Source organism: Sminthopsis crassicaudata, chromosome 5, assembly GCF_048593235.1.
Source record: "Sminthopsis crassicaudata isolate SCR6 chromosome 5, ASM4859323v1, whole genome shotgun sequence".
In the NCBI taxonomy this organism is placed as follows: Eukaryota; Metazoa; Chordata; class Mammalia; order Dasyuromorphia; family Dasyuridae; genus Sminthopsis; species Sminthopsis crassicaudata.
Window position 1 is genome coordinate 120,695,561 of NC_133621.1, and position 22,994 is coordinate 120,718,554.

At 33.7% G+C, this 22,994-nt stretch overlaps 1 protein-coding gene across 1 annotated transcript in view; it reads left to right on the top strand.

Moving 5' to 3' along the window:
* WASL (WASP like actin nucleation promoting factor) overlaps positions 1 to 12,792 on the top strand; it is a 114,063-nt gene extending 101,271 nt beyond the window's left edge. The window contains exons 9-11 of the mRNA XM_074268094.1: positions 2,443 to 2,966; positions 7,493 to 7,601; positions 10,011 to 12,792. Of these exons, the coding sequence (XP_074124195.1) occupies positions 2,443 to 2,966; positions 7,493 to 7,601; positions 10,011 to 10,072 (695 nt within the window). The 3' untranslated portion in view covers positions 10,073 to 12,792. The remainder of the gene's footprint in view (positions 1 to 2,442; positions 2,967 to 7,492; positions 7,602 to 10,010) is intronic.
* The last annotated feature ends 10,202 nt before the right edge of the window (positions 12,793 to 22,994 follow it).

Genomic DNA, 22,994 nt, shown 5'->3' on the forward strand with positions numbered 1-22,994 from the left:
CTGAATCAGTTAAAAAACCTTATTCTTTATTCCTTTTTTCTTTTTTAATACTAAAGAAGCCAGCATCTAACAAGTAAAGATTTTATGAATCCATAGTCTTTGTTTATATCCAAGGGAGAAATTTTTCAAATCTCAGGCACTTGATTAATTTGGATTGTTTCCAATAAAACCAAAAGGCCATTACAGTTGTAATAGAAAACTTTTTGAAATATTTTAATATGAAATTGAATTAATTGATGTTTTTAGAAGTAAGCTTAATTGACTCAATTCTATTCTGTTGGTCCAGGAAATATGGACTCTGTAATTTTCCTTATGCAAATTAACATATTTGCAAGTTTCTGTGCCCTTAGCAAGTCTTTCTCTTTCAAATACTAGTAGTAAGGAAAAGTACCTCCATACTTAACAATATAGAACAACACAGTAACCCTAGCAAGATGTGCACTTCTGTCCTCTAAACCAGAAGGTAAAAAAAAAGCCTAGAGACCATAGAACTCTATCCCCTTGGCAAATACTCTATTTTAAAGTAACTCATTTCCCCTATACACAGGGTTATTGTATACTCTTTTACAATTTACATGAATTAAGAAAAATAATTTTCATATGTTGACAGTAACTTTTCAGTCTATGTAGGTACCAAGCCCTGGAAACTTTTTTTCCGATAATTTTATTTTTATTCAGCATTTCTGGTTATAAATAGTTTGAAATAAATAATTGAAGAATAGACAGGGATAATTCAAAATGCTAATACCATCTGATTTGCTTTAACGATATTACTAGGGTCTGTGTTTTGGCCATAAAGGTAAAACTGCATTTTGTTTTTGTTTTTTTTAAACAAAGATTTTATGAAAGTTCAGCAGTAATCTGAAATTAAATCACTTTATATTAAATTGTGTTTGTTTATGAAATGGCTTTTATTTTCTGGTTCTTGTGTATCCACTGAAAGAAATATTTTTCCTTTTTGAAATATATATGTGTGTGTGTATATTTCAGAAGGAATCTTTTATCTTTTTTTATCTGTGGTACAGTAGCATTACTGTTTAAGCAAATTATATTTATATCATGACACAATGTGCCAGGTAAGTTTCAAGTTTTAAAATTATTGGCAATTTTGTGTCAATAAAAAATAATAATATGTAATGGCTAGGGTTTTCATCATAAAATAAATATTAATTGTATGGTCTTATACTGTTCATTGAAATTGTAATATTTTTCTGAAAAGTCTTTAAACACATCAATATATATGAGGATTAGGAGGAAAATGATTGATGGAATTTTGATATTGTTTCAGTTCTCTCACAAAGATATTTGAATATTGGGTCTTTTTATTAGGCAACTTTTTTTTCTTGTTAGATACTGTAGAACTTCAGAACATAGCTCATTAATATTCATGCCCTTTGAAACATAAAAGCCTCATTTTATAGACTCAAAGGTGGTCCTACTGAGGTCCTTAATATTCTAAAGGGATTCTTCCACTGTACTTGATTTTATATGTCTAGTTAGATTTGCTTTTCTTTTTATTATATGATATAATAAAAGGGAAAGAAATCTGGGGCAGTAGAAGTAAAAGTATAGCTTCTGGAAACACAAGGCTTGGGTGGTTCAAGTACCTAATCTTAATGCATACACTCTTGTGTCACTTTGGACTTTCTTGTTATGCCTGAAATTCCCTGTCTGTAAAGGGGTTGGACAACAAGGTCTTTTGAGGTTCCTTCCAACTCTAGATTTGTGATCATGGGGTATGTCTAGTCTAATTGTAATAGATGGTTTGGGGAAGTTTACTTGTTTTGTTTTACATAGATTTCACTAACTTGTCATACATTTGTTTTAGGTGGGCAAATAACACCTTACATGTCCATTTTAGAACTACTGACTAAATACAGAAAAGAAAAACAAAGAATTTTAGTGAAAATTAGGGGAGAAGAAAGAATTAAGTATACTAGCTTTTTTTTTTTTTTTAAGCAATGTAGTTGGATATGAATGTAAATAAATAATTGCTAATGTTTGACATATTTGACATTTAATTCTGAATGCAAATTGACTCTTACAAGAAACCAAGTGATTTTTGATGCTTTAAAGAAAGGGAGAGGAATAGATTACTTTTTATTAAAAGTGTACATTTTTACCCATTGACCAAAATGTTTATATATTTATACTTTTAGGCTTGTCTAAGAAAGTTTATAAACTGTTAATTCTACTTAATATTCCTGTACCAGAGTTTCTTTAACATTATAGTCCAGAAAAAAGAAAAGTATTATTTAAAATTAGGCAAAATTAGAATTTTAAAGAATCTTTCTCAGGACAGTGATATCTTATAAATAAGATATAGAAGACTATATGTATTTTTAAATGCATGTTAAATGAGAGAATTTTTTCAATGACATTTACAAACATGTTTTGTTCTTTTAAAAATTGTTAAATTTTTATTTTCTTTCTTTATTTTAGCACCACCACCACCACCACCACCATCAAGGGGCGGCCCTCCTCCACCACCACCACCTCCACATAGTTCAGGCCCTCCTCCTCCCCCTGCCAGAGGACGAGGAGCTCCACCCCCACCACCTTCAAGAGCTCCCACAGCTGCTCCACCACCTCCACCTCCCTCTAGGCCAGGTGTTACAGTCCCACCACCGCCTCCAAATAGGATGTACCATCCTCCTCCTCCAGTCCATCCCTCCTCAGCACCTTCAGGCCCTCCCCCACCTCCTCCACCCCTCTCATCTGGCTCAGCAGCACCTCCACCTCCTCCACCTCCACCTCCACCTCCTCCTGGTCCCCCTCCTCCTCCTGGCCCATCCTCCGATGGTGACCATCAACTTGCAGCTCCCTTGGGAAACAAAGCAGCTCTCTTGGATCAGATAAGGGAGGGTGCCCAGTTAAAGAAAGTAGAACAGAACAGTCGTCCAGTGTCCTGCTCTGGGAGGGATGCACTTCTAGACCAGATACGACAAGGTATTCAGCTGAAGTCTGTAAGTATCGGTGTTATTTTTATTTTGGATTACTAGTAATACATCATTTTTTAGTTGTTAAACTGTTGTTCTGAAATGCATTTCATTAAGTTACTTTCTCATTTAAAAAAAAAAAAAAACTAGATAAATTATTTAATATGCTAAAAATCCACCGAAAGGGTAGGAAGTGAGCCCTCCAGCTCCTGGAAAAATTACTTAGGCATTAGGTTAAAAGGTTTATATTTAAAATGCTTGAGAATAACTGAGCTGATAGATATTAGCTCATAACATTTTATCTTCAGATAGTATCTAGCATATGACTTGATGGCCTGCCTTCAATAATGATGATAATTACAACTGGCATTTGTATAGTATCTACTCTGCAGACATTATTGTAAGCACTTTCTATAATTATTATCTCATCTGATCCTCATCACAACCCAATAGGTAGGCTTTTATTATCTCCATTTTACAGATGAGGAAACTGAGGCAAATAGATTCAGTCACACAGCTACTAAGTGTCTGAGTATTAGTTTCCTGATTCCAAGCCCAGTGCTCTATCTACTGTACCACTTAGCTTACAAGTGAGGAGATAATTCCTCCAATCACAATTCTATATGAAGCCCATAGAGTTCTGTCTGCCACGTCTAGGCCAATTTTAGAAACATTGTTCTTAACTAACAATAGTTTTCTAAATTTTGGATCGGAGTTCTCAAGAACTTGGTGTTTTCTTTATGAAGGCATTAATGCTTAAAAATTTATGAAGGTGGCTCCAAATGGCTTAGTTTAGTGTATATATTAACTTTTTTCCTATGCAGGAAATTTTTTTTTTTTTTATTATGAGAGACATTTTATTTTGAAGGTCACCTTGTGTCTGTGTATTTTTCAGTACATGTGTATATTTTCTCATATTTATTTTGCATCTTATAGAAGCTTATGAACTTCTCTCATAGCAACCCTGTGAAATGTATGGCAGAAGTGATTTCCTCATGATCACACAGTTAATAAATAAAAATAATAAAAATAAGATAGAAATTTGATTGCTGATTATCTGACAGTTACTTTGGGGGATGGCTTCACAGAAGTTGAAGAACTGTACATTATGGACAGTTGGCTAAGAATTCTCAATCCTTGTAAAAAACCAGATTGTAACAAGAACAAAACAAACAGAATAGCATAATAGAAAGAGTGCTAGCCTTTGGAAATCCGGAAATCTGAGTTCAAAATCTGTCAAGTGACCATAGACAAATCATTTAACAATAATTTGTCAACTCAGGTGACTCTTTTAAGCCTACAAAGTGCTTTAAATATTTTGTCTTGTTTTCTTTGAGCTTCATTTTCCAATAACTTTACTTTTCCCACCATCCTCACAGGATACTGTCAGCATAGTAAGTTTGTGGCTTGCCAATATGATAGGAAAATGTAGTTATTATTGTCATCACTCACTTCAGAACCATACTACTCCTAAGTCTTCTGCTTTTTCAAACCAGTCTAGTCTTTACTTTGTACCCTTCCCCTCACCCCCCTTTTTCTATTCTCTCTTGTTGATTTTACTATGACTTTCCTTTCATTGTCCCTTGTTCTAGATGTAAAGCATATTTCTTGTGTATTATATTTAGTAATCTCCATTTCATAATTTTAAAGGTTTGTGAGTACTTTATATTTTTATCCCATGAAAAAATTCAATTCAATTCATTGAATATTTTTCAGTGTCTGTTAATATACCGATTGTTATGCCAGGAACACAGAGAGAAAAAGGATACATTCTTGTGTCCAGAGAGTTTTCCTTCGACTTAAAAGAAACAGCCTATACTTTGACAAATAATACAAAACTTATTCAAAACAATTGGTGGGTCGGGAGCAGGAATAGCTGGAACGAACCCTAGAAGGAATCAGGGATGTCTCTTTTTGCCTCTGTAAAATTGAGTGATTAAATTAATTATTACTTTTTTTTTTTTTCCTTCCATGTGGCTAAATTTTCTGAAGAAAATGGATACCTGGACTTAGGCTTACATAGTGCCTTATTTTCACATTTAAAGATACAAATTATATTTTAGTTAGGCACAGAATGTTGTCCTATTTTATCCTAGACCAGATTTCCTTACATGACCTTAGATCATCATTTTAAAATTAATAGTTCTATAAAATTCTCCAAACTTGCTTCTCTGGATTGTTTTTCTTAAAAATTATGAATCTCTTGTGGAATAATCATATCCTATTTAAAATATAAGTAACTTTAAACAACTAATTGGGGTATTCAAAGGCTTGCTCACATATGTGTTTACATTTACTTTGTATAATGCCCCCCCAAAACTCTTATCATATGCATACACATATTTAAGAAATTTGCTTTTTCCTCTTTTGTAGCAGCTCTTAACCTATTGTTAAGTTATGGCAAGATAAACAATTATTGTCTTCCCAAACCCATTATAGTTTCTTTAAAAAATGGGACTGAAATTCATCTGAAAAAGATTTGCTAAAAAAACAAAAACAAAAACAAAAAAACCATGATTTTACTGGACTTCAAATTTAATGCAAATCAAAAGCATAAGTTAGCCAGAAAAAAGCATTCAGAGAGATATAGTGTTCACAAGGAGTAATAATTTTATACTGTACTTTGCATTCCGTTCCATATAGAATTACCTCAATTTTTGTGCCACATTATGATAAAAGCAGTAATAAGAGAATAATGAGAGAAAGGCATTCAGCCTGGTAAATTTCATTAAAATTATGTCACAGTTACTGGTTATAAAAACAAAACAAAAACTGGAGCTCTTTAGTCCAGGGAAGGAAAGATTTGAGATGAATTCTGATTTCAAGTATTTGAAGGGCCATTATGGAGAAAAAAGATTTTGCCTGATTTCAGAGGGTAAAATTGGAATAGTGGGTAGAAATAGGCACATGTAAGGAAATCGGTGCTAGCAATTGGAAGTATCTAAAGGTATAATGGAAGTTATACCATCAAGAAGGAGTGGTTTCTCCTTGGATATCTTCATAAGAACAACTAGTTGTCCATTGTGTTGTCACAGATATTCATTTTCAGCCAGGAGTTGGACTATATGATGGCCCTTCCAATTCTTAAAATTCTTTGATCAGAGTCTATGTTTACTTGAATTAAACTTTTAAAGTTATTTTTGAGTAGAAGCTATAGTCATCTAAAATATCAATATATTCAGATTTTTCACAATTTTTTCCTTAGAAAAACTGAAATGGATATGTGATCTCATTGTTGTGATCATGCATTAACACAGCAATACATCTATGTGTCCTCAGCCTGTGTAACTTGCACATACAGTGCCAAAAGTTTGGCATAAGAAGCCCATGCAGTGAAATTGGGTTTGTTTCAAGGATTCAACTGGGGCATAACAACCATTCACCATTACAAACACATACATTTCTTTATAGTGTCCTTTACTACATTTCTTGAAAGGTCTTTACTTGTTAGTCTGCTTAGACCTATCATGCATCTCTCCATTGCCCTTTGTGCTATATTAATTTTTAATTCTTCTGAGATTATAGTCCTCCATGACTATCATGGAGTATTTTTCCATGACTCAAGGCTGGTAACAATGAGTAGAATATTGGTGTTAAAAAGATGGACCTTTATTCCTGATTGAATTACAGTGACAGAGGTCACTGTAAAGAATATATTTAAGAAATGCATATCAATTTTTCTAAGAAATTATATTCTTTAGATCTTCCTATTACATATATGTTGCCATGCTAAATTGACAATTGATATATTTGACTATGGAATATGTACACTTACAAAGTCTAATTAGAACAGATTTATAATATTACCCTTGATATTTCCCCCCTGAACTCTGAGAACATTTTATGTAGAAATCACCTTCTGAAAGAATATATATTTCTGATTGCCCACAGAGTCATTTTGAGAGCCATTGTTGATGCATTTATTATTTATAGTTAAGTACAGACTTTGCTGAAAATCAAAGTACTTTACTTATAGGCATAATTTGAGATATACTTGGCAAGGCATTCACCACCAACTATTGTTTTGTTAAGGGGCCTTTTTCTACATTAATAGAGATTTGTTAATGAAACATGATTTTCCTTTATGAACAATGTTTTCTGTCATTGCTATTTTGGAATATTTAATGGAAAATTTTTTTTAGTTCCAAAAACCACATTTGCATTTTCTGAAAATTGAATCAAATTAATTTCTTTATAATTGTAATGTTAGTATCCAGAACTTTAAATGTTGTGGGGGTCACCTAAAAGTTGTTCCTCACCTAAAAGGCTGAATTATGTTCAAATAGCAATCATTATTGTGAATACCTAATTAAATGCAACCATGCAACAGTAGAAATATTTCCTATTTGTATTGAGAATGTACTATAAATAGAAGCAGATATGTTTAAGTTAAACTATATTTTAAAAGAATATTTGTACATCTCTAAGATTCCTTTTCACTTTTTACTTTTACATTGTTTCCTTTTTTTTTTTAAAGAAAGAAAGAAAAAATCTCAGCATTAAGCATGTTATACTTTTACACATATCCTTTTTATTTTCTTTCTTTTCCAAAGGTATCTGATGGCCAAGATTCTGTACCCCCTACACCTGCCCCCACCTCAGGAATTGTAGGTGCATTAATGGAAGTAATGCAGAAAAGGAGCAAAGCCATTCACTCTTCAGGTATAATTTCTGTGAAATGTTTACAAAATATGTATTTTTTGCTTCTTGTGCTTAAAATTATCTCCTGAGGGTGTATGCTTTATTTGGTGATATTCTAGGTTCTATATTAACAACTTATTGTCCACATAACTAGTTATGACCATAACTTAGAGTATGAGCAACCTTAAGCCATTGACACATATTTATTTGGAAAGAGGAATTCAAGAATATGCTAGTCTAATCTTACATCTCTGTAGTTGCAGATAGATGTCCACATAAAATTAGCCTTTAGATTGTTATGGTTAATTCCCACTCTAGGAGATTACATGGAGTGTTTTTTGTTTTTTTTTTTTTGTTTGTTTGTTTTTTGTGTTTTTTTTGTTTTTGTTTTTTTTTTTTTTGGTTTGTTTTTTTGTTTTTTTGTATGAGGGTGGACAGTGATTTTCTGGATTGAGTTAGAGATTCTCTGTTTTTTCTTGCTTGTAATTTCCTAAATGTAGATATTTGACCATTAATTTATTAAAATAAGATCAAAAGTAGTATAACTCTTCTACTTTTTTTATACATTGTGGGACAATTTTTATGTGATAACAATAACTCTCAATCTGATAAAATTGAACAGAAACTAAATATATCCTCATTTATTTTACCCTAAAGCATGTAAATCTCCTTTTTCTTTTTGAGAATTACTTTGGGATCTGATATGTGAAATGAAATAATCAAAACTAATCAATTCTTCCACTAACTAGTTATTGATGTTGACCATACTTTGATTGCAGTACAATTTTACTATACCACTTGAGAATGTTTATTGACATTAATTCACTGTACTGAAGAATGTCACTCCATTTTGTACATGTCTCATGCAAAACAATTAGATATTAAAATAATATCAAGAAATAGAATAGGAAACTTGAATGTGCATCATAAGTTCTCAATGAGATAAAAATTAGGAGGTTTACTCTCTGAATATTTGTAGTATAGATAAAGTTATTTCTGGTGTATAGATGACAACATGGTATAATGGAATGAATATTGAATAGTTAAAAAAATTGTGTTGCATGTTTCTCCCTCCTCCTTACCTCTCTCCTTTCTGTCTTACACACAGACAGCTGAGTGCTATATAAAATAGAAGTAAAGGATTTTAAAATCAAATACAAAATTTTATTTAATTTTATGGATTTCTAAGTGCTATTTGAGATTAGCATTGTTAGTTACTGTCTCAATGGTGGGTTCTGTCTTACATTTTTCCTCATATAGACTCTACCAGTTAATTCCACTATAGTTAAGACAACCTCAACAAAGTAATCCAGATATGTTACATGGTACATGTGCACAAAGTAGAGTTTCTAGAGGATAGCAGGCCATACCATACTTTCCTCCTATAGGAAAAATTATCAGAACTATAGTGTTGACCACTGAAAAATGCCTAAATAATTAATGAAGTAGTTCAGTCCTGACTTCCACATTTTATTATTCTGAAATACCTTTTATAAGAGTTCACCTTAAAAAATGAATGCAATTGAAATATTTCAATTTCAGCTACTTATCCATATTACTTAAAATGTGTTGTATTGCACTGAATTCTGTGTATATTTTAAAATATAAATGCCTACTTAGCAACTTTATATGGTAATTTTTCAGCCAGTCAGCCATAAAAATGTTACTTTGATCTGTTTTTTATTCCATATGTCTGCCCTGCAGGATATTTATACCAAGTGCCATTTCCTCCCCCTTTCCACCTACTAAATTCTTATTAACTATTTCCTGAATCAGATCATTATCAATGATTGTTCTTTATTGAATTTAGTGTATTTTTCCTAAAAGCCTCCTAATGAAAGTTTTATGGAATTTCAGATTTGGTGATTTGATGATGGATAGTTACAATGTTTTCCATTTCATTAGAAAAATCCTTTATCTTTGCGTGGTGGCATGTTTATCATTCAAAGCTTAATTTAAAATCACTTTGGTCAATTTTTAAAAATGATATCCCCTAGTGTTAATCATTGAATTAATGTAATGTTTTGTTTTTGTTTTAATCTTTCCTAAAATGAGTTAATTCAGTTACAAGTAACTTTTAAAAAAAAAATGAGAATGACATTGTCCTGATACTAAAATTGAATATCAATCAGTAAAACACTTTAACTAGGTTACAAACACTGATGAGCACTGACAATACAATGATTAAAAATGTAACAGTCCCTGATATTAAACAGCTTCTTACATTCTGTTGAGAAGATGAGAGTATCCATAAATATATATAGAATATGTACAAAATGTACAAAGTTTAAGAGGGAAATTGAGATGAAGAAAGGCTTTGTAGACTTGGTTTTGTGGTCAAGGAACAGAGGAAGTTAATTCAATAATTGAATGTTATTTGGACACTTTTTTAAATAAATAATCATCTTAATGATTTTCTTGTACTACTAGATGAAGATGAGGATGAAGATGAGGATGAAGATTTTGAGGATGACGATGAATGGGATGATTGATCAATATATATTATATATATATATTTTTTAAGGTGAAATACTAAACACTACTTTCTGTCTATGGATTCTGTAAAATTATCATGTAAATGTTTTACCAATTTGCTGTATATTTTTGTTGCCTTTTGCTTTTTTTTTTTATTAATCTGTGCAATACCTCATTTAATCTGTAAAGGTTTGTCATAATCTTCTAAAAAGCTACTCCCTGTTACTGTGTGCAAGTTTACATCAGAATGCTAAATTGACTTGTGAATATTGTTTATTCCATCCATAAGGGAGTTTAAATGTTGTTAAATGAGACTGACAAAAACCTTATTGTAATTTAGTTATAATGCAAGATGGAAAAACACTATTTTCATACCCTACTTTTTCTGTACCTAAATTTTCTTATTAAAAATCTAGTATAGCACTACATTCTTTTTAAGTAATACAGACAGTTTATTTAACCCCTTCATTTTCAATACAATGCTATGTGAATGTTGAGACTCAGAACATCACTATACTGATGCAATTTCTCACACTTCAGCAATATGTTTTACATAAAATCACTACAAAAAGATAGTTATGAAAAGTCATTACACCTCTTCTGACATAGCAGTATTGTCTGCTATTAGCCAGCAGTGATCATTCAAAGCTCAGGTTCCTAGGAGCCCTTCTGCACCTGGAGTAAACTGTGGGATAGTGTTTTTGCTATGATATAGTTAACAGCATCTGTCTGGCCAGCTGGCAAGCTTAAGGCTTTACTCTTTCTTATGAACAAAGTCTCCAAGTTGCCGGGGCAATTGCTTGACTTATTTTGAGGTCAATTTTTATGTGTTTCTGAACTGAAGGGCTATGTTTGATGCTTGCTTCAATAATGTTGGGTTAAATTGACTTTAAAGTTGGGAAACTAGTGTATTAATAAAGTGAAATGAAGTACTATCATTCTACAGTCTGGATGGATTTAAGGTGCTCATGAAATTTCAAACACTAAAACAACAATCCAGAAGAAGAAAATAATGACAAACATATATACATTAGAATTTTGACACATAGGTACTAAATTTTATTGAAATTTTCTCAAGGTATTTGTCAGACATGAAATGAGTAATTTTTTTTTTTTTTAATCTGAGGCCTTAAAATGTGAAACTGTTTGGAACACAAAATTGAAAAAAAGAAATAGATTTTTCTTTTCTTTATTGCAAACATGAACATTTTATTTTATGCATACTGAAAGGTGTTTTTTTGTTTGTTTTTTTTTAATTAGGGCTCCCTCTATCCCAGCAATAGATTGATATACCCCAAAGTGGGTGTTAATAGCTACAGCACTAATTAACGGACCTACAGTAAATTTTAGTTAGAAAATGATCAAATTTAAATAATATACAACTTTTCACAGATTGAGTCATAAACAGAATGTAGTTAATTAAAAAAAAAAAAGTATCTTAAAGTATTTCAAGACTATGGTCACAATATCAAACTAAATTTTAAACTATCCAGAATCATACTGACCAAACCCTAGTATTGGCATGATCTCGACAGGCTGGTCCTGTGAGATATGACTTGAATTTCTAATCCAGTTATCACGTAATCTCTATTGATCATGCATCTAGTTATCATATGAAATAATTTAAAAGGTTTTGTTGCTGAAAGCAGTAAGTGGGGCAGTAAAAGTTAAGTTATTCAAAGAATGTTAACTTCCTAGCAAGAGTCATTTAAGCACATGGGAAAAACTCCAAACTTTTGTTTCTTGCAAATATTAACAGTGCCCTCTGCTGCTAGAAACCTTTGCTTGCTTTGATTTTTATTGTGGCTTGAGCTCAAATGAGTCTAGTGTGGGTGAGGCTGAACAACCACTAACCAATGAAATTAGGAATTTGTGCACATGGAAAGTAAAAACCTTGTGATTTTTTTTTTTTTAAATAATGATTAGAATAGATTTTTATTTTGGATTTTAATAAGATAATCATAGATAATCGGAATCTCAAATTTTCTTTATAACTGTGTTCCTTTATTCAGATTTAAGTTTTCTCTTATCCTTTGGTCAAGAAATTCAGGATTTCTGTAATGAACATCAATGCATAATATTTATTAAGAAATCCTAAATTGTAACAGTTCTAGAAAAAGAATGTTGGGTTGTTTATATTTTACATTGAAATGTAATTTTAAAAGCCGTTTGTCATTTGCCAAAAAAGGCATTTGACTTTAGTCTCTTTACTGAAAGGAGAAAAGGAAAAAACAAAACAAAAAAAAAAAAAAAAAACAAGGATGTTCTTTGTTGCACAAAGTCTGGATTACAATTGGTTTAAAATAGGAGATCTATATAGTTCAGTCCAGGCATGAAGACTGAAACTGTGATTTGCTAAGATGTAAAGGCTGCATGTTTCAGCACTTCATCATTTGCACTGTGGGCAGAAGATAGTGTTTTCATAGCGTTCAAATTCACTATCCCTGCACATTGTCTGAAAGCCTCGCATATATATTCCAATTAAATGATTGTCTGAATAGCCTTAGCATTTAACAAACTAGCATGAGGCTTTTTGTATCCAAACGCTATGTGATAGACAATATCAGCTAGCCACTTATTGTATGTATGAGATTCATAAAGACTTTCAATCATTCAAGTTTCCATTTATCAACTGAAATTTTGTTTAGTATGTGAATTTTTGAAATGTACAGTGAATAGGATGTTGCACTGGTGGCAATTCATCATGGAGCATAATAAAATTAATTTGATCCAAATAGATTTAAAATAGTGTGTTTTTTGATTCACTGAATGTTAGATTGAAATAGTTGAATGCTGGAGGGAAAAGGGGGAAGAGGGTTCTGTATTTTTTTTGCACCAGCAAGGTCTTTGAAGCAATAAATGACCCCTCAGATTTTCAGTAGGTTTCAAGTCTTTAAAATGATTATACCATTAAGTAAACACAACGAGCAGGAGAATGTGACAGATACCCTTTCTATTGGTGAATGTGACAGCTGCTCAGCAGCAATCCTGGAAGCAATTGCTCTAGTTGAGTCTACGATGTTCCCACATTTCAAGGTCAAATTATTTGGTATTCTTCAGCATACCAGAATGACTATGAAATGTTGGAACTTGCCAACTCCAAAGAACATTTAATGAGTTTTATTCATAATTTCATTAAAAGCCAAGAATTATTACATATTTGATACTTAAGTGTAATTTAATGAACAGTTGAATTTTGAGAAATAATGAGTGCTTATTTTGGTCAGGAAACTCTGCTTTCATCTTTAAATGGAATAATGTGTTCCATTGATCCAGACACAAATGGGCATCTAAACATTTCCTGAATCCTGCGTGGGGGTTGTCTTCTGGAACCTTAGCCAAGCTTAGCAAAGTTTTCATGGACAAGTTAATGTTAGAAAGATTTTTGCCTTTTAATATATTCCCATTCAAATGTGAACACTCAAAACAAAACCTGCTTCAAAACCAAAGAACAATTAATCTTTTTTTTTAAGAATATTTTGAGAGTGAAATGGCTCACTTGTTTTTTGTCTTGCATTAGGTTTTATCTTATCATTAGAGAAGTTCCTGAAATAACTTTCTACTCTCCTTAATAAAATACATAGAGGCCAAGTACAGTGATAAAACTTATTTATAGTATAGAGGAAATCACATATATACACTATGGAAAAGGGGGGTGGAGTTGCAGACACTGTTACTTGTTTGCTTCAGCTTATTTGTGAGATTTCTCTTTGAAAGATTTTATTAAGGAAATGTTGATTTAACATTAATTCAATGAAGATAGTAATTTTTGACACAATCTTTTTTATTTAAAAATTATTCACTAATCAATTCCTCGTCTAGGCTTCATTGGCTAGGTGGAAAAGAGAAAGAAGCAGATCATTTAAATTTTTAAAAATTTAAATATTGAAAAGAAAGAAAAATATTAACACTAGAATTATAAAAATAAAATATCCTGCCTTCAGCAGAGTTTACATTCTACTTGGGGGAGAGGGGGAATGTGGGCATGGGAGGAAGGAGAAGAGAACATCATCTACCCAGATAAATGAAGCATGACAATTTGAAAAAAGGCAAAAAAATCATTATTCAGGGATTGACACAAACTTCACAAAGGATGTGCACCTAAGCTGAACTTTAGAAGATGCTTAAATGAAAATAAGCAATAATACCTTTAATTTTTACATCAGTCATTTCTGGATAACCCCACTTTTTTGAGAACTCTTCTGAATAAAAACAGCAAAGCAAAACCAATGACAGAATGCATTTGCCACATTACATAGCCATAATCTCTCAACTCTACTAAAACCGGTAGGGTATATGTATATGAGAAATAATTCATTTTTAATACAATTTTTTTCTAAACCATGTAAAGATAGTTTTCACAATTTTTGTAAGACTTTGTGTCCAGATTTTTCTTCCTTACCTTCTCTCTCCCAAGACAGCAGACAGTTTGATATAGGTTAAATATGTGCAATTCTTTTAAACATTTCCATATTTCTCATGTTCAAGAAAAATCATGTCAAAAGGGGGGAAAAAACATGAAAAAAAAAAGATTAAGAATTATGCTTCAATCCATATTCAGTCTCCATAATTCTCTCTCTGCATGTGATTGGCATTTTCCCATTCCCAAGAGTATTGGAATGGCCTTGGATCACCACATTGTTGAGAAGAACCAAGTCCATCACAGTTGATCATTACATAATCTTGTTACTGCATAAATGTTCTTCTGGTTCACTCAATATCGGTTCACATGGTTCTTTCCAGGCTTTTCTGAAATCAGCCTTCTCATCTTTTCTTATAAAACAATAATATTCCATTACCTTCATATGCATGACTTATTCAGCCATTCCCCAACTGATGGGCGTCCATTAAAATGATCCATCTTCAACTTGTGTTGTACATTTAGTTAGAAGGACTGTGTGTCTACAATAACATAAGACAAATTGAGATTAATCAGAACTAGGAAACCTGTGCATATGTAGAAAAACTTAGAGAATGGATTGATAAGCTTAACTGGATCAATGAAATGCAAATGTGGAGATAATCTACTGTGAAAGCTGACCTGTGAACAGCTCTCTAGTGTGCAAAAATGAGATTTGCACCTGCATCCTCTGACTCCTTCCCACACTATTATCATGTCTTCCTGGTTTGTACCTTCCTGATCCTTACATAATTTTCAGTTATAGGTATTTGTATGTCACTACATGACTGGAGGATGAGCTAGGGTTTTTCTTTTTTCTTTTTTTTCCTCTTTTTTTTTTTTTTTTTTAATGTACCCAAGCCTTTTATCTTGTAGTAAAACCACTTTAGCATAACTTTGATCCTGTATTAAAGGCTCCCTTTATATATGTATGACACCCTTGTAAGTTCATAAAGAGTAGGACAGTTCTTTGGGGATTTTATATCTGAACAGTTTTCCTCTGCAATTAATGATCTGGACATTATTTCCTAGCTCATTCATAATGCAACAGGGTGCTAAGGTAAAAGCTCCTTTACAAAGCATCTCATGTTACAGATTTATATACTTGAGATAGAAAATAGCATGGGTTGTGTTTTATTATAACATGGAAAACCTGTCAGTGTGGAAGGCAGTAGGATGTGCTGGAGCTGGACACCTGTTTTCAAATCCTACCTCTCATGGTACTTGACTAGGAATAAGTCACTTAACCTCTCAAGTCTCAATTTTTTCACCAGCTAAGCATCAGTCCTGGAGTCAGGAAAATTCTCCTTCCACATCTTAACTAGAAACTAGCTGGGCAAGACACTTAATTTTGTCTGCTTCAGTTTCCTCATCTGTAAAATGAGCTGGAAAAGGAAATGGCAAAATATTTCATTATCTGCCAAGCAAATCCCAAATGGGACCTGGAAGTCAGACATGAAACAACAGCCTTGTCAAAGATGGATATAACAATGTCTGTAGTTCCTTCTTCCCAAGACTGAAACTCAAATGAAATGAGGTCTGTAAAGCACTTTACAAACTTAAAAAGTGCTATAAAATGTCAGCTATCAGCGTCCTTGTCCCCTAATACTAGTGTTTTTTTTTTTTTTTTTTTTTTTTTTTTTATGTGAACACTTATATATGTGCTAATCCTTCCCTTTGCATCAGAAATGACAGGCAGTCTGAAGGCTGTCTTGAAAAACAAACAGATGACAGCCTTTCTATCTGTACAGAGTTCTTTCGTTTGCAAATTCAACCCACCACCAGTTGGGTCTGTTGCTATTTGTGATGCTGCTTCTGAGATTCATTCTTCCCAAATCTACTGCCCTCCCAGCTCCCCAAATCCAGCATTCCTTACCAGTCCATTCATAGCAACTATTTGCCAGCATTTGTAACTTCAAATGATGTTTGACATCCTTAAAATATTTCTTCTTTTCCTGCTTGCAGTTGTCCCATCTGAACTGACAGCAGGAAATTGGTAACCATTTGGATCAATATAGTTCAGTTTTCTCAATCTAACATTTTAAAAAATTTAATTGATGTATGAGTTGGCACTTCTCATTTAAAAAAAATAAAATGGAAGTCCTGTGGTATTTTGCAACAGGCCACACTGCATCTACCTAAATTTATTTTTATATGTGACATTCTAGCATGGTAATTTTAACATTATGTGGTGGATGAAGCCCTGTACTTAATTGAAGTCATTAAAACTTGGATTCAAACTGAATGTAGGCAAGTCATTTAAACTTTCTGAGAATGTTTCCTCATCTAAAAATCTGGGATGATACCTACAGGTATTTAAATTTTCCAAGTCCTGGGACACTTAAAATAAAGATGAATTGCTGTATTGCTCCATAGAGAGAATTTCAAAATTAGAAGTTCCTCACAAGAATGAAATTTCAGGTCCAGACTTCCCACAGAGTCATATGTTACTTCATAAATATTCCTGAATTAAACTCATTCGTTCAAAATGTATTTATTGACTATGGAAAGAACTGGGGGAATTGTGAAACACCTTGTGTAGGAAGTAGGAAGATTTGAACCTTCCAAGAGAGGGTGAGGAGAATCCATTGTAGACATGTGGAAGGGCCCATCCAAAATCATAAAGGTATGAGATGCAATGTCTTTCACCTCTTGGAACAAAAATCTATAATATATGAAGATTAGGGATCATAGAAGTATATTCTTTATTTAAAAGGATAAAATCAGGAAAAGATTGCAGCTGGGGAAAATGAAGAATTTCTTCTCTGAGGAAATGTGTTATTAAAGGTTATCAAATGATTAATACCATTTCCAATGATCTTGTGATGTAGAGAGCCATCTACACCCAGAGAGGAGACTGTGGAAACTGAGTGTAGTTCACAACATAGCATTTTCACTCTTTTTGTTGTTGTTTGCTTGCATTTTATTTTCTTTCTCATTTTTTTTTTCCTTTTTGATCTTTTTTCTTGTGCAGCAAGATAATTGTATAAATATGTATACATATATTGAATTTAACATATTTTAACATGTTTAACATGGACAGTAGTCCAATGGGAACACAAAGTTTTGCAAGGACTAATGTTGAAGAATTATGCATATGTTTTGAAAATAAAAAGCTTTAATTGAAAAAAAGGTAATCAAAAATAAACCCAAAAAAAGTTACCTAGGGGCAGCTAGGTGGAGCAGTGGATAGAGCACCAGCCCTGAATTCAGGAGGACCCGAGTTCAAATCTAGTCTCAGACACTTAACACTTCCTAGTTGTGTGACCCTGGGCAAGTCACTTAACCCCAACCTGGGGGGGAGGGGAGGGAAGTTACCTATTCAAAGATTTTCATAATAGTACTGAAGTAGTCTTCACCTCAGTTTCCCCATTTGTAAAACTGAGATGGTATTAACCCCCTAATTGTTGTGAGACTCAAAATCTGTTAACTTAAAAGTACTTCACAGAGAATTATATAAACATCAGCTGTAGTTATTAATTGAATGAACAAACCACTGACGTACCCTTCACCTCAGTTTTGTAAAACTAGTTTGTAAAACTAAAATAATAATAATCCCTAACAGGGTTGTTGTGAGGCTTAAAATTTGTTAATTTAAAAGCACTTCACAGAGAATTATATAAATCTCAGCTATAGTTATTAATTGAATACCATTCTCAAGTTGATCAAAATGTGTTTTCTTAAAGTTTAGGGTTTTAAAGAGTTGAAAATTGCATTTATTTCTATTTTGGTGTGTTCCTCACATGAATTTATAGCAACAGATTTCACCTTACCTCATTTCTTCCCATATCATCTAGAGTAGGAAAGAAGCCACGCTGTTCTCTGTGCCCATGAAAGCTGGCTTTATTTGAATAGACAGCCCCTGATTCCAAAGCATGTGATAATATTTTGGCAGAATGATGCTAGGCAGTCTACATTATCCAAGAATTTGATCATCTCAGTGCTCTTCTGTCATTCAAGATCGGGCTGAAGTGAGATTGAACTTTATTCTGCAACTTAAATTATTTCTGGATGGGGCAATCTTGCTGCTTCCATAAAAGCTCTGGGTAAGTCTTTAAAACCAACTTACCAGATAGAGAAGAAGATACAGAATTTGTTTTTGTTGGGTTTTTTTCTTTGCACAGTTTTCAGTGAACAGCTGCACAGTCGATTAAGAACCTGGGAGTTCTTCCAAGAAATGCAAGGACAAACTGAGCACTTTAAATTCAACCTCCTGTTTTTATTATTGGTGAGTTGAAGGGGAGGCTCTGATTTGTTTGCATCAGAGAAAGAATGGAAAAATTCAGTTGAGTTCGAGTGTTAATACTGTTGAAAGAAACAAATTAGAAGTGGTGGTGAGGGTGGTTGTTGAAGGTAATAGCCTTTTCCCTAACTATGCAACTAGGTAGACAACAAAAAGAAATTCCTACAGAATGCTTCACTGAAGTATATCACCTTCAGCCATCAGCTTTTTCATATTAAATTTATGTCTTTGGACCATCTAAAAATTGTATAACATCCTTTCCTTTGTTCCTTTACTACCTCTTCTATCACTGAGCTAGAAAACCCCACTCAGGAAGACCTTAATGAACTCCTTAGTGAGCTCCTTGAAATTTAGTCTTTCTAGCAAGTCTTTCTAGCTTTCGGAAGATGCAATCTCTTTAGAGCATCAATACAAGAAAATGATTATGTCTCAAGCACTCAGGTAAACAGACTCCTGTTGAATCTCCAATGCAGCTGCATCCTATGAGAGTAACATCACTTCATTCAGCTGGTGGGTGGTTGTTTTAATCATTTCTGAGCTCCCCAAAATCGTTATGCAAACAAAGATGGTGGCAAGGTGGGTAACACAAGATGCTGATAAAAGAAGGAAGGGATTCACCAGTTTATTCTATTTTCTATCCTGGTTACCTGTAGGTTAATCAAATATATATGAATTCAATAATGTGAAATTGTGTGTGTGTGTGTGTGTGTGTGTGTGCTTAAGACTGAATAGAAGGTATATAAAATAATTTTTTTTTATTTAATTGCTTGTTAGACAAATTTAAGAAGTCAAACAACATTATTTATTAAGCGCCTAACTATGTGCTAGACACTGGGGATTCAAGTACAAAGAATAAAATAAGCTCAGTTCTCAAGGTGATTATGTTCTATTGGAAATGTGAGTACATAAATTATTCATATATATGTATATATATAGGCATATATCTATAGTATAACATAAAGTAAATACAGATATGTACAAGGTAGTTAGGGGGGGGCACTAGCAGTTGGTGAGATCAGAAGCAGTTTCCTGATTGTGCTTGAGGAGAGAAGGGTCCCTGAGGCAGAGGTTAGTGAAGAGAGAATTCCAGGCATGGCCAGTGCAGAGACAGAGACACCGGACATGGAGTGTCTTGTGAGGAACACAGGCCAGTTTGGTTGGATCACACAAGGAGGGCAAGTAGTGTTCAGTGAGACTGGAAAGGTAAGCTGGAGCCAGGTTGTGAAGAGCTTTAAATGATAAAGAGATTACCTTTTATGCTAGACCAATGGTTCTTGACCCTTTTTGTGTCTTTGGCAATCTGGTAAAGCCTATTAACCCCCTCTCAGAATAATGTTTTTAAGTGTATAGAATACATATTATTGCAAAGAAAACCAATTACATTGAAATACAGTTAGCAAAAAAAAAAAAAAAAAAAAGTTTACAGAGGCCGGGCATAATATTACATACCTGTAATTCCTTCTATCTAAAAGACTGAAAGATATCTCAAATTTGGGGCTTCTTACTGTCTTGGCGTTCTTAAAGTCTAACTTAATGCCCGCACCAGAGCAGTAATAAATTGAATATATTAAGTTTATTAAGTACAGTATTAATCTGATGAGACGCAAGAAGGATTTCCAAATAGTCTAAGGAGGAGTGAACTGGTCCAGGCCAGAAAACAGAAGTCAGGGTTACTGTACCTATCAGAATGGAGAGGGACCTATGAATAACCTCTGCATTTCCAACCTTGGTGAGATAATGAAACAGGGAAGAAAGGAAGGGAGGGAGGGAAGGAGGAAGGAAGGAAAGGGAAAAAAAAAAAGAAAGGGAAGGAGGAAAAAAGGAAAGGGGAAAGTTTACAAGGTAAGCACCCTGTGACCTACAAGTAATAGGAAGCCATTGGAGTTAATTGTGTAGGAGAGTCAGTGGTCAGATTTCTGCTTAAGGAAAGTTAACTTTGGCAGCAATATGTAAGATAGACTAGGGACCAACTGAATTCAGCATCATAATGATGGCCTTCCACCTAAAATGATGGCAGGCCATTGGGCCTGAGTCAATCAGAGGTAGGTATAAGAATTATTGAGCTAGTCAGGTCACGTCCACAGAGAGATGATTTGAACTATTCTTCTTGCCTCTCTTCATCTTCTCTGTTTCTGAATTCAGGGAAGGACCAGTCTAGTGGGAATATCTGCTTCTTTATTACATTTTCCTTTTTTTTACTTAGTTAATCCACTTTCTACCAAATCCTTCTAACCTAACCTAAGGGAAAGAAAAGAAGGGAAAGATGTGGGAATGCATTTTTATCCCCTTAAGATAATAAATGTGAATATATAAAACACATAATCCAGTTAACTTGGGGTCCATGAACTTGTTTTTAAAATATTTTGATGAATATATTTCTATTTAATTAGTTTTATTTGTAATTCAATGTATTTTATTGTATGCATTTAAAAATATAATTCCAAGTTCTTCATAAGCTTTGTCAAAATTCCAAAGGAGTTCATTACACTCACAAAAAGTTAAGAACCAGCTACCATAAGGTATCCTCCTTAAAACTTTCATCAGTGACCAGAAAATATAATTGGACTAAAAGGGAATGTTGTGGGTTTAATTCAGCAGCCATTTATTTATTAAGTGCCTCACGTGCCAGGTAATAAAGTTGTATGTGAATTGAGGGTCAAGCCAGCAAGCATTTATAAAGTATCCAATCTGTGCAGGCTTTATATTAAATTCTGGGATACAAAGAAACGTCAAAAATAATGGGGGAGACAACATGCAAAAATCTATATAGTAGCCAGATGTATACAGGATAAGTTCAAGATAACTAGAAGAAAGCATTAGCATTAATCAGGATTAGGGAAGGTCTCCCGCAGAATGTGAAATTTTAATTGAAAATCAGAAGTCAGGGAAATCAGGAGGGCAGAGATTAAGAGGGAGAGAGTTCTGAGCATGAGGAACAGCATTGAAAATGATGGATTTGAGAGGAGAGAGAGCATGTCTTGCACAGCAGGAAGACCAGTATTATCTCAATATATGCAGAGAAGAAAGATGCAGTAGTAAGTCTGAAAGGAGAGAAGACCAGATTGTGAAGAGCTTTATAAACTATTTAGAGACCAAAAAAAAACAAAAAAAAAAACATGCAGAGGATATTATATTTGATCCTGGAAGTAATTTGAAAACATTGGAGTTTATTGAATAGTGGAGTGACATAGTGAAATCTGATTTTAGGAAAATTGCTGACAGCTGAATTAAGGATGGACAGGTAGGGGAGAGACATAAGGCAGGTGGACCCACCAATAAGCTATTGCAGTAGTCTAGGTGGGAGATAATAAAGGCCTGTACCAGAGTCATGGCAGCATCCTGGAGATTAGTCGGGACGCTATCTGAGAGGAGCTAAAGCACTCCAGGACCACTTCTCTGGGTAGGGCAGGTCAAGAGAAGGAATGCTGGGCAGCAGGAGTGAGGAAAATAACTGAGTAGGTGATGTGAGGACAGTGTCTATACAGGATCTCTCCTGCTGTTTCCACTTTGACCCATTTTGGGAGTTATTTTATTCTGGGAAATAGGAAAAGGGAAATAATTTGGTGGGGAAACTAGTGTGAAGTCTTCCAACTACCACTGGGGGTTTTGTGAGGTGAGTTATAACAGTCAATGAAAAAAGGTCAAGGAAGATCCTGGCAGTTATAGGTGCCCCTCAGATAGGACTGGGAAGCTGGTAAAAAAAAAAAAAAAAACCTGCTAGAAACTCAAGGGTCTGCTGACTGACTGAAAGTTTAATTCCATAAAGAGATGCTATTTTAAACAGATGTATAAGCATCCTCTAAAATAAAGGTGCAAAAGACTCAAAAGTGCCAAAGTGAATAAAGAAATAAGCTTTCAAAACTTTTGTCCAGGCCTCTGAATAGCATATTTCCACAACTGTTTCTCTTCCATCTGGGGAAAAGGACATCCAGACATGAAATACTGGACATGTACAAATCTCAAGGCTTTCACTAGGAATCAAATCCTAGCCAACACAGTATTCAACAAAAGAATTCATGGGAAATGTTATTGCTGCAGGAGGGATTTGATGCCTCATTACCCACTCCTTCTGGAATGACGGACCTGACTAAGTATGTACCTTGACATGGCAATATAGCACTGTAAATTTTCCCCCTGGGACTACTTTGTCTCCTTTTCCTGGAAGAATATGTGAGTTTAGGGGGAGTTAGAGGAAGCAGAGGGGAATGATAATAGAAGGCAATGCAGATAGAGAGGTCACAGTAACCATGCCTTAAAAGGCCCAAGAATTACACACACACACATACACAAGCACATA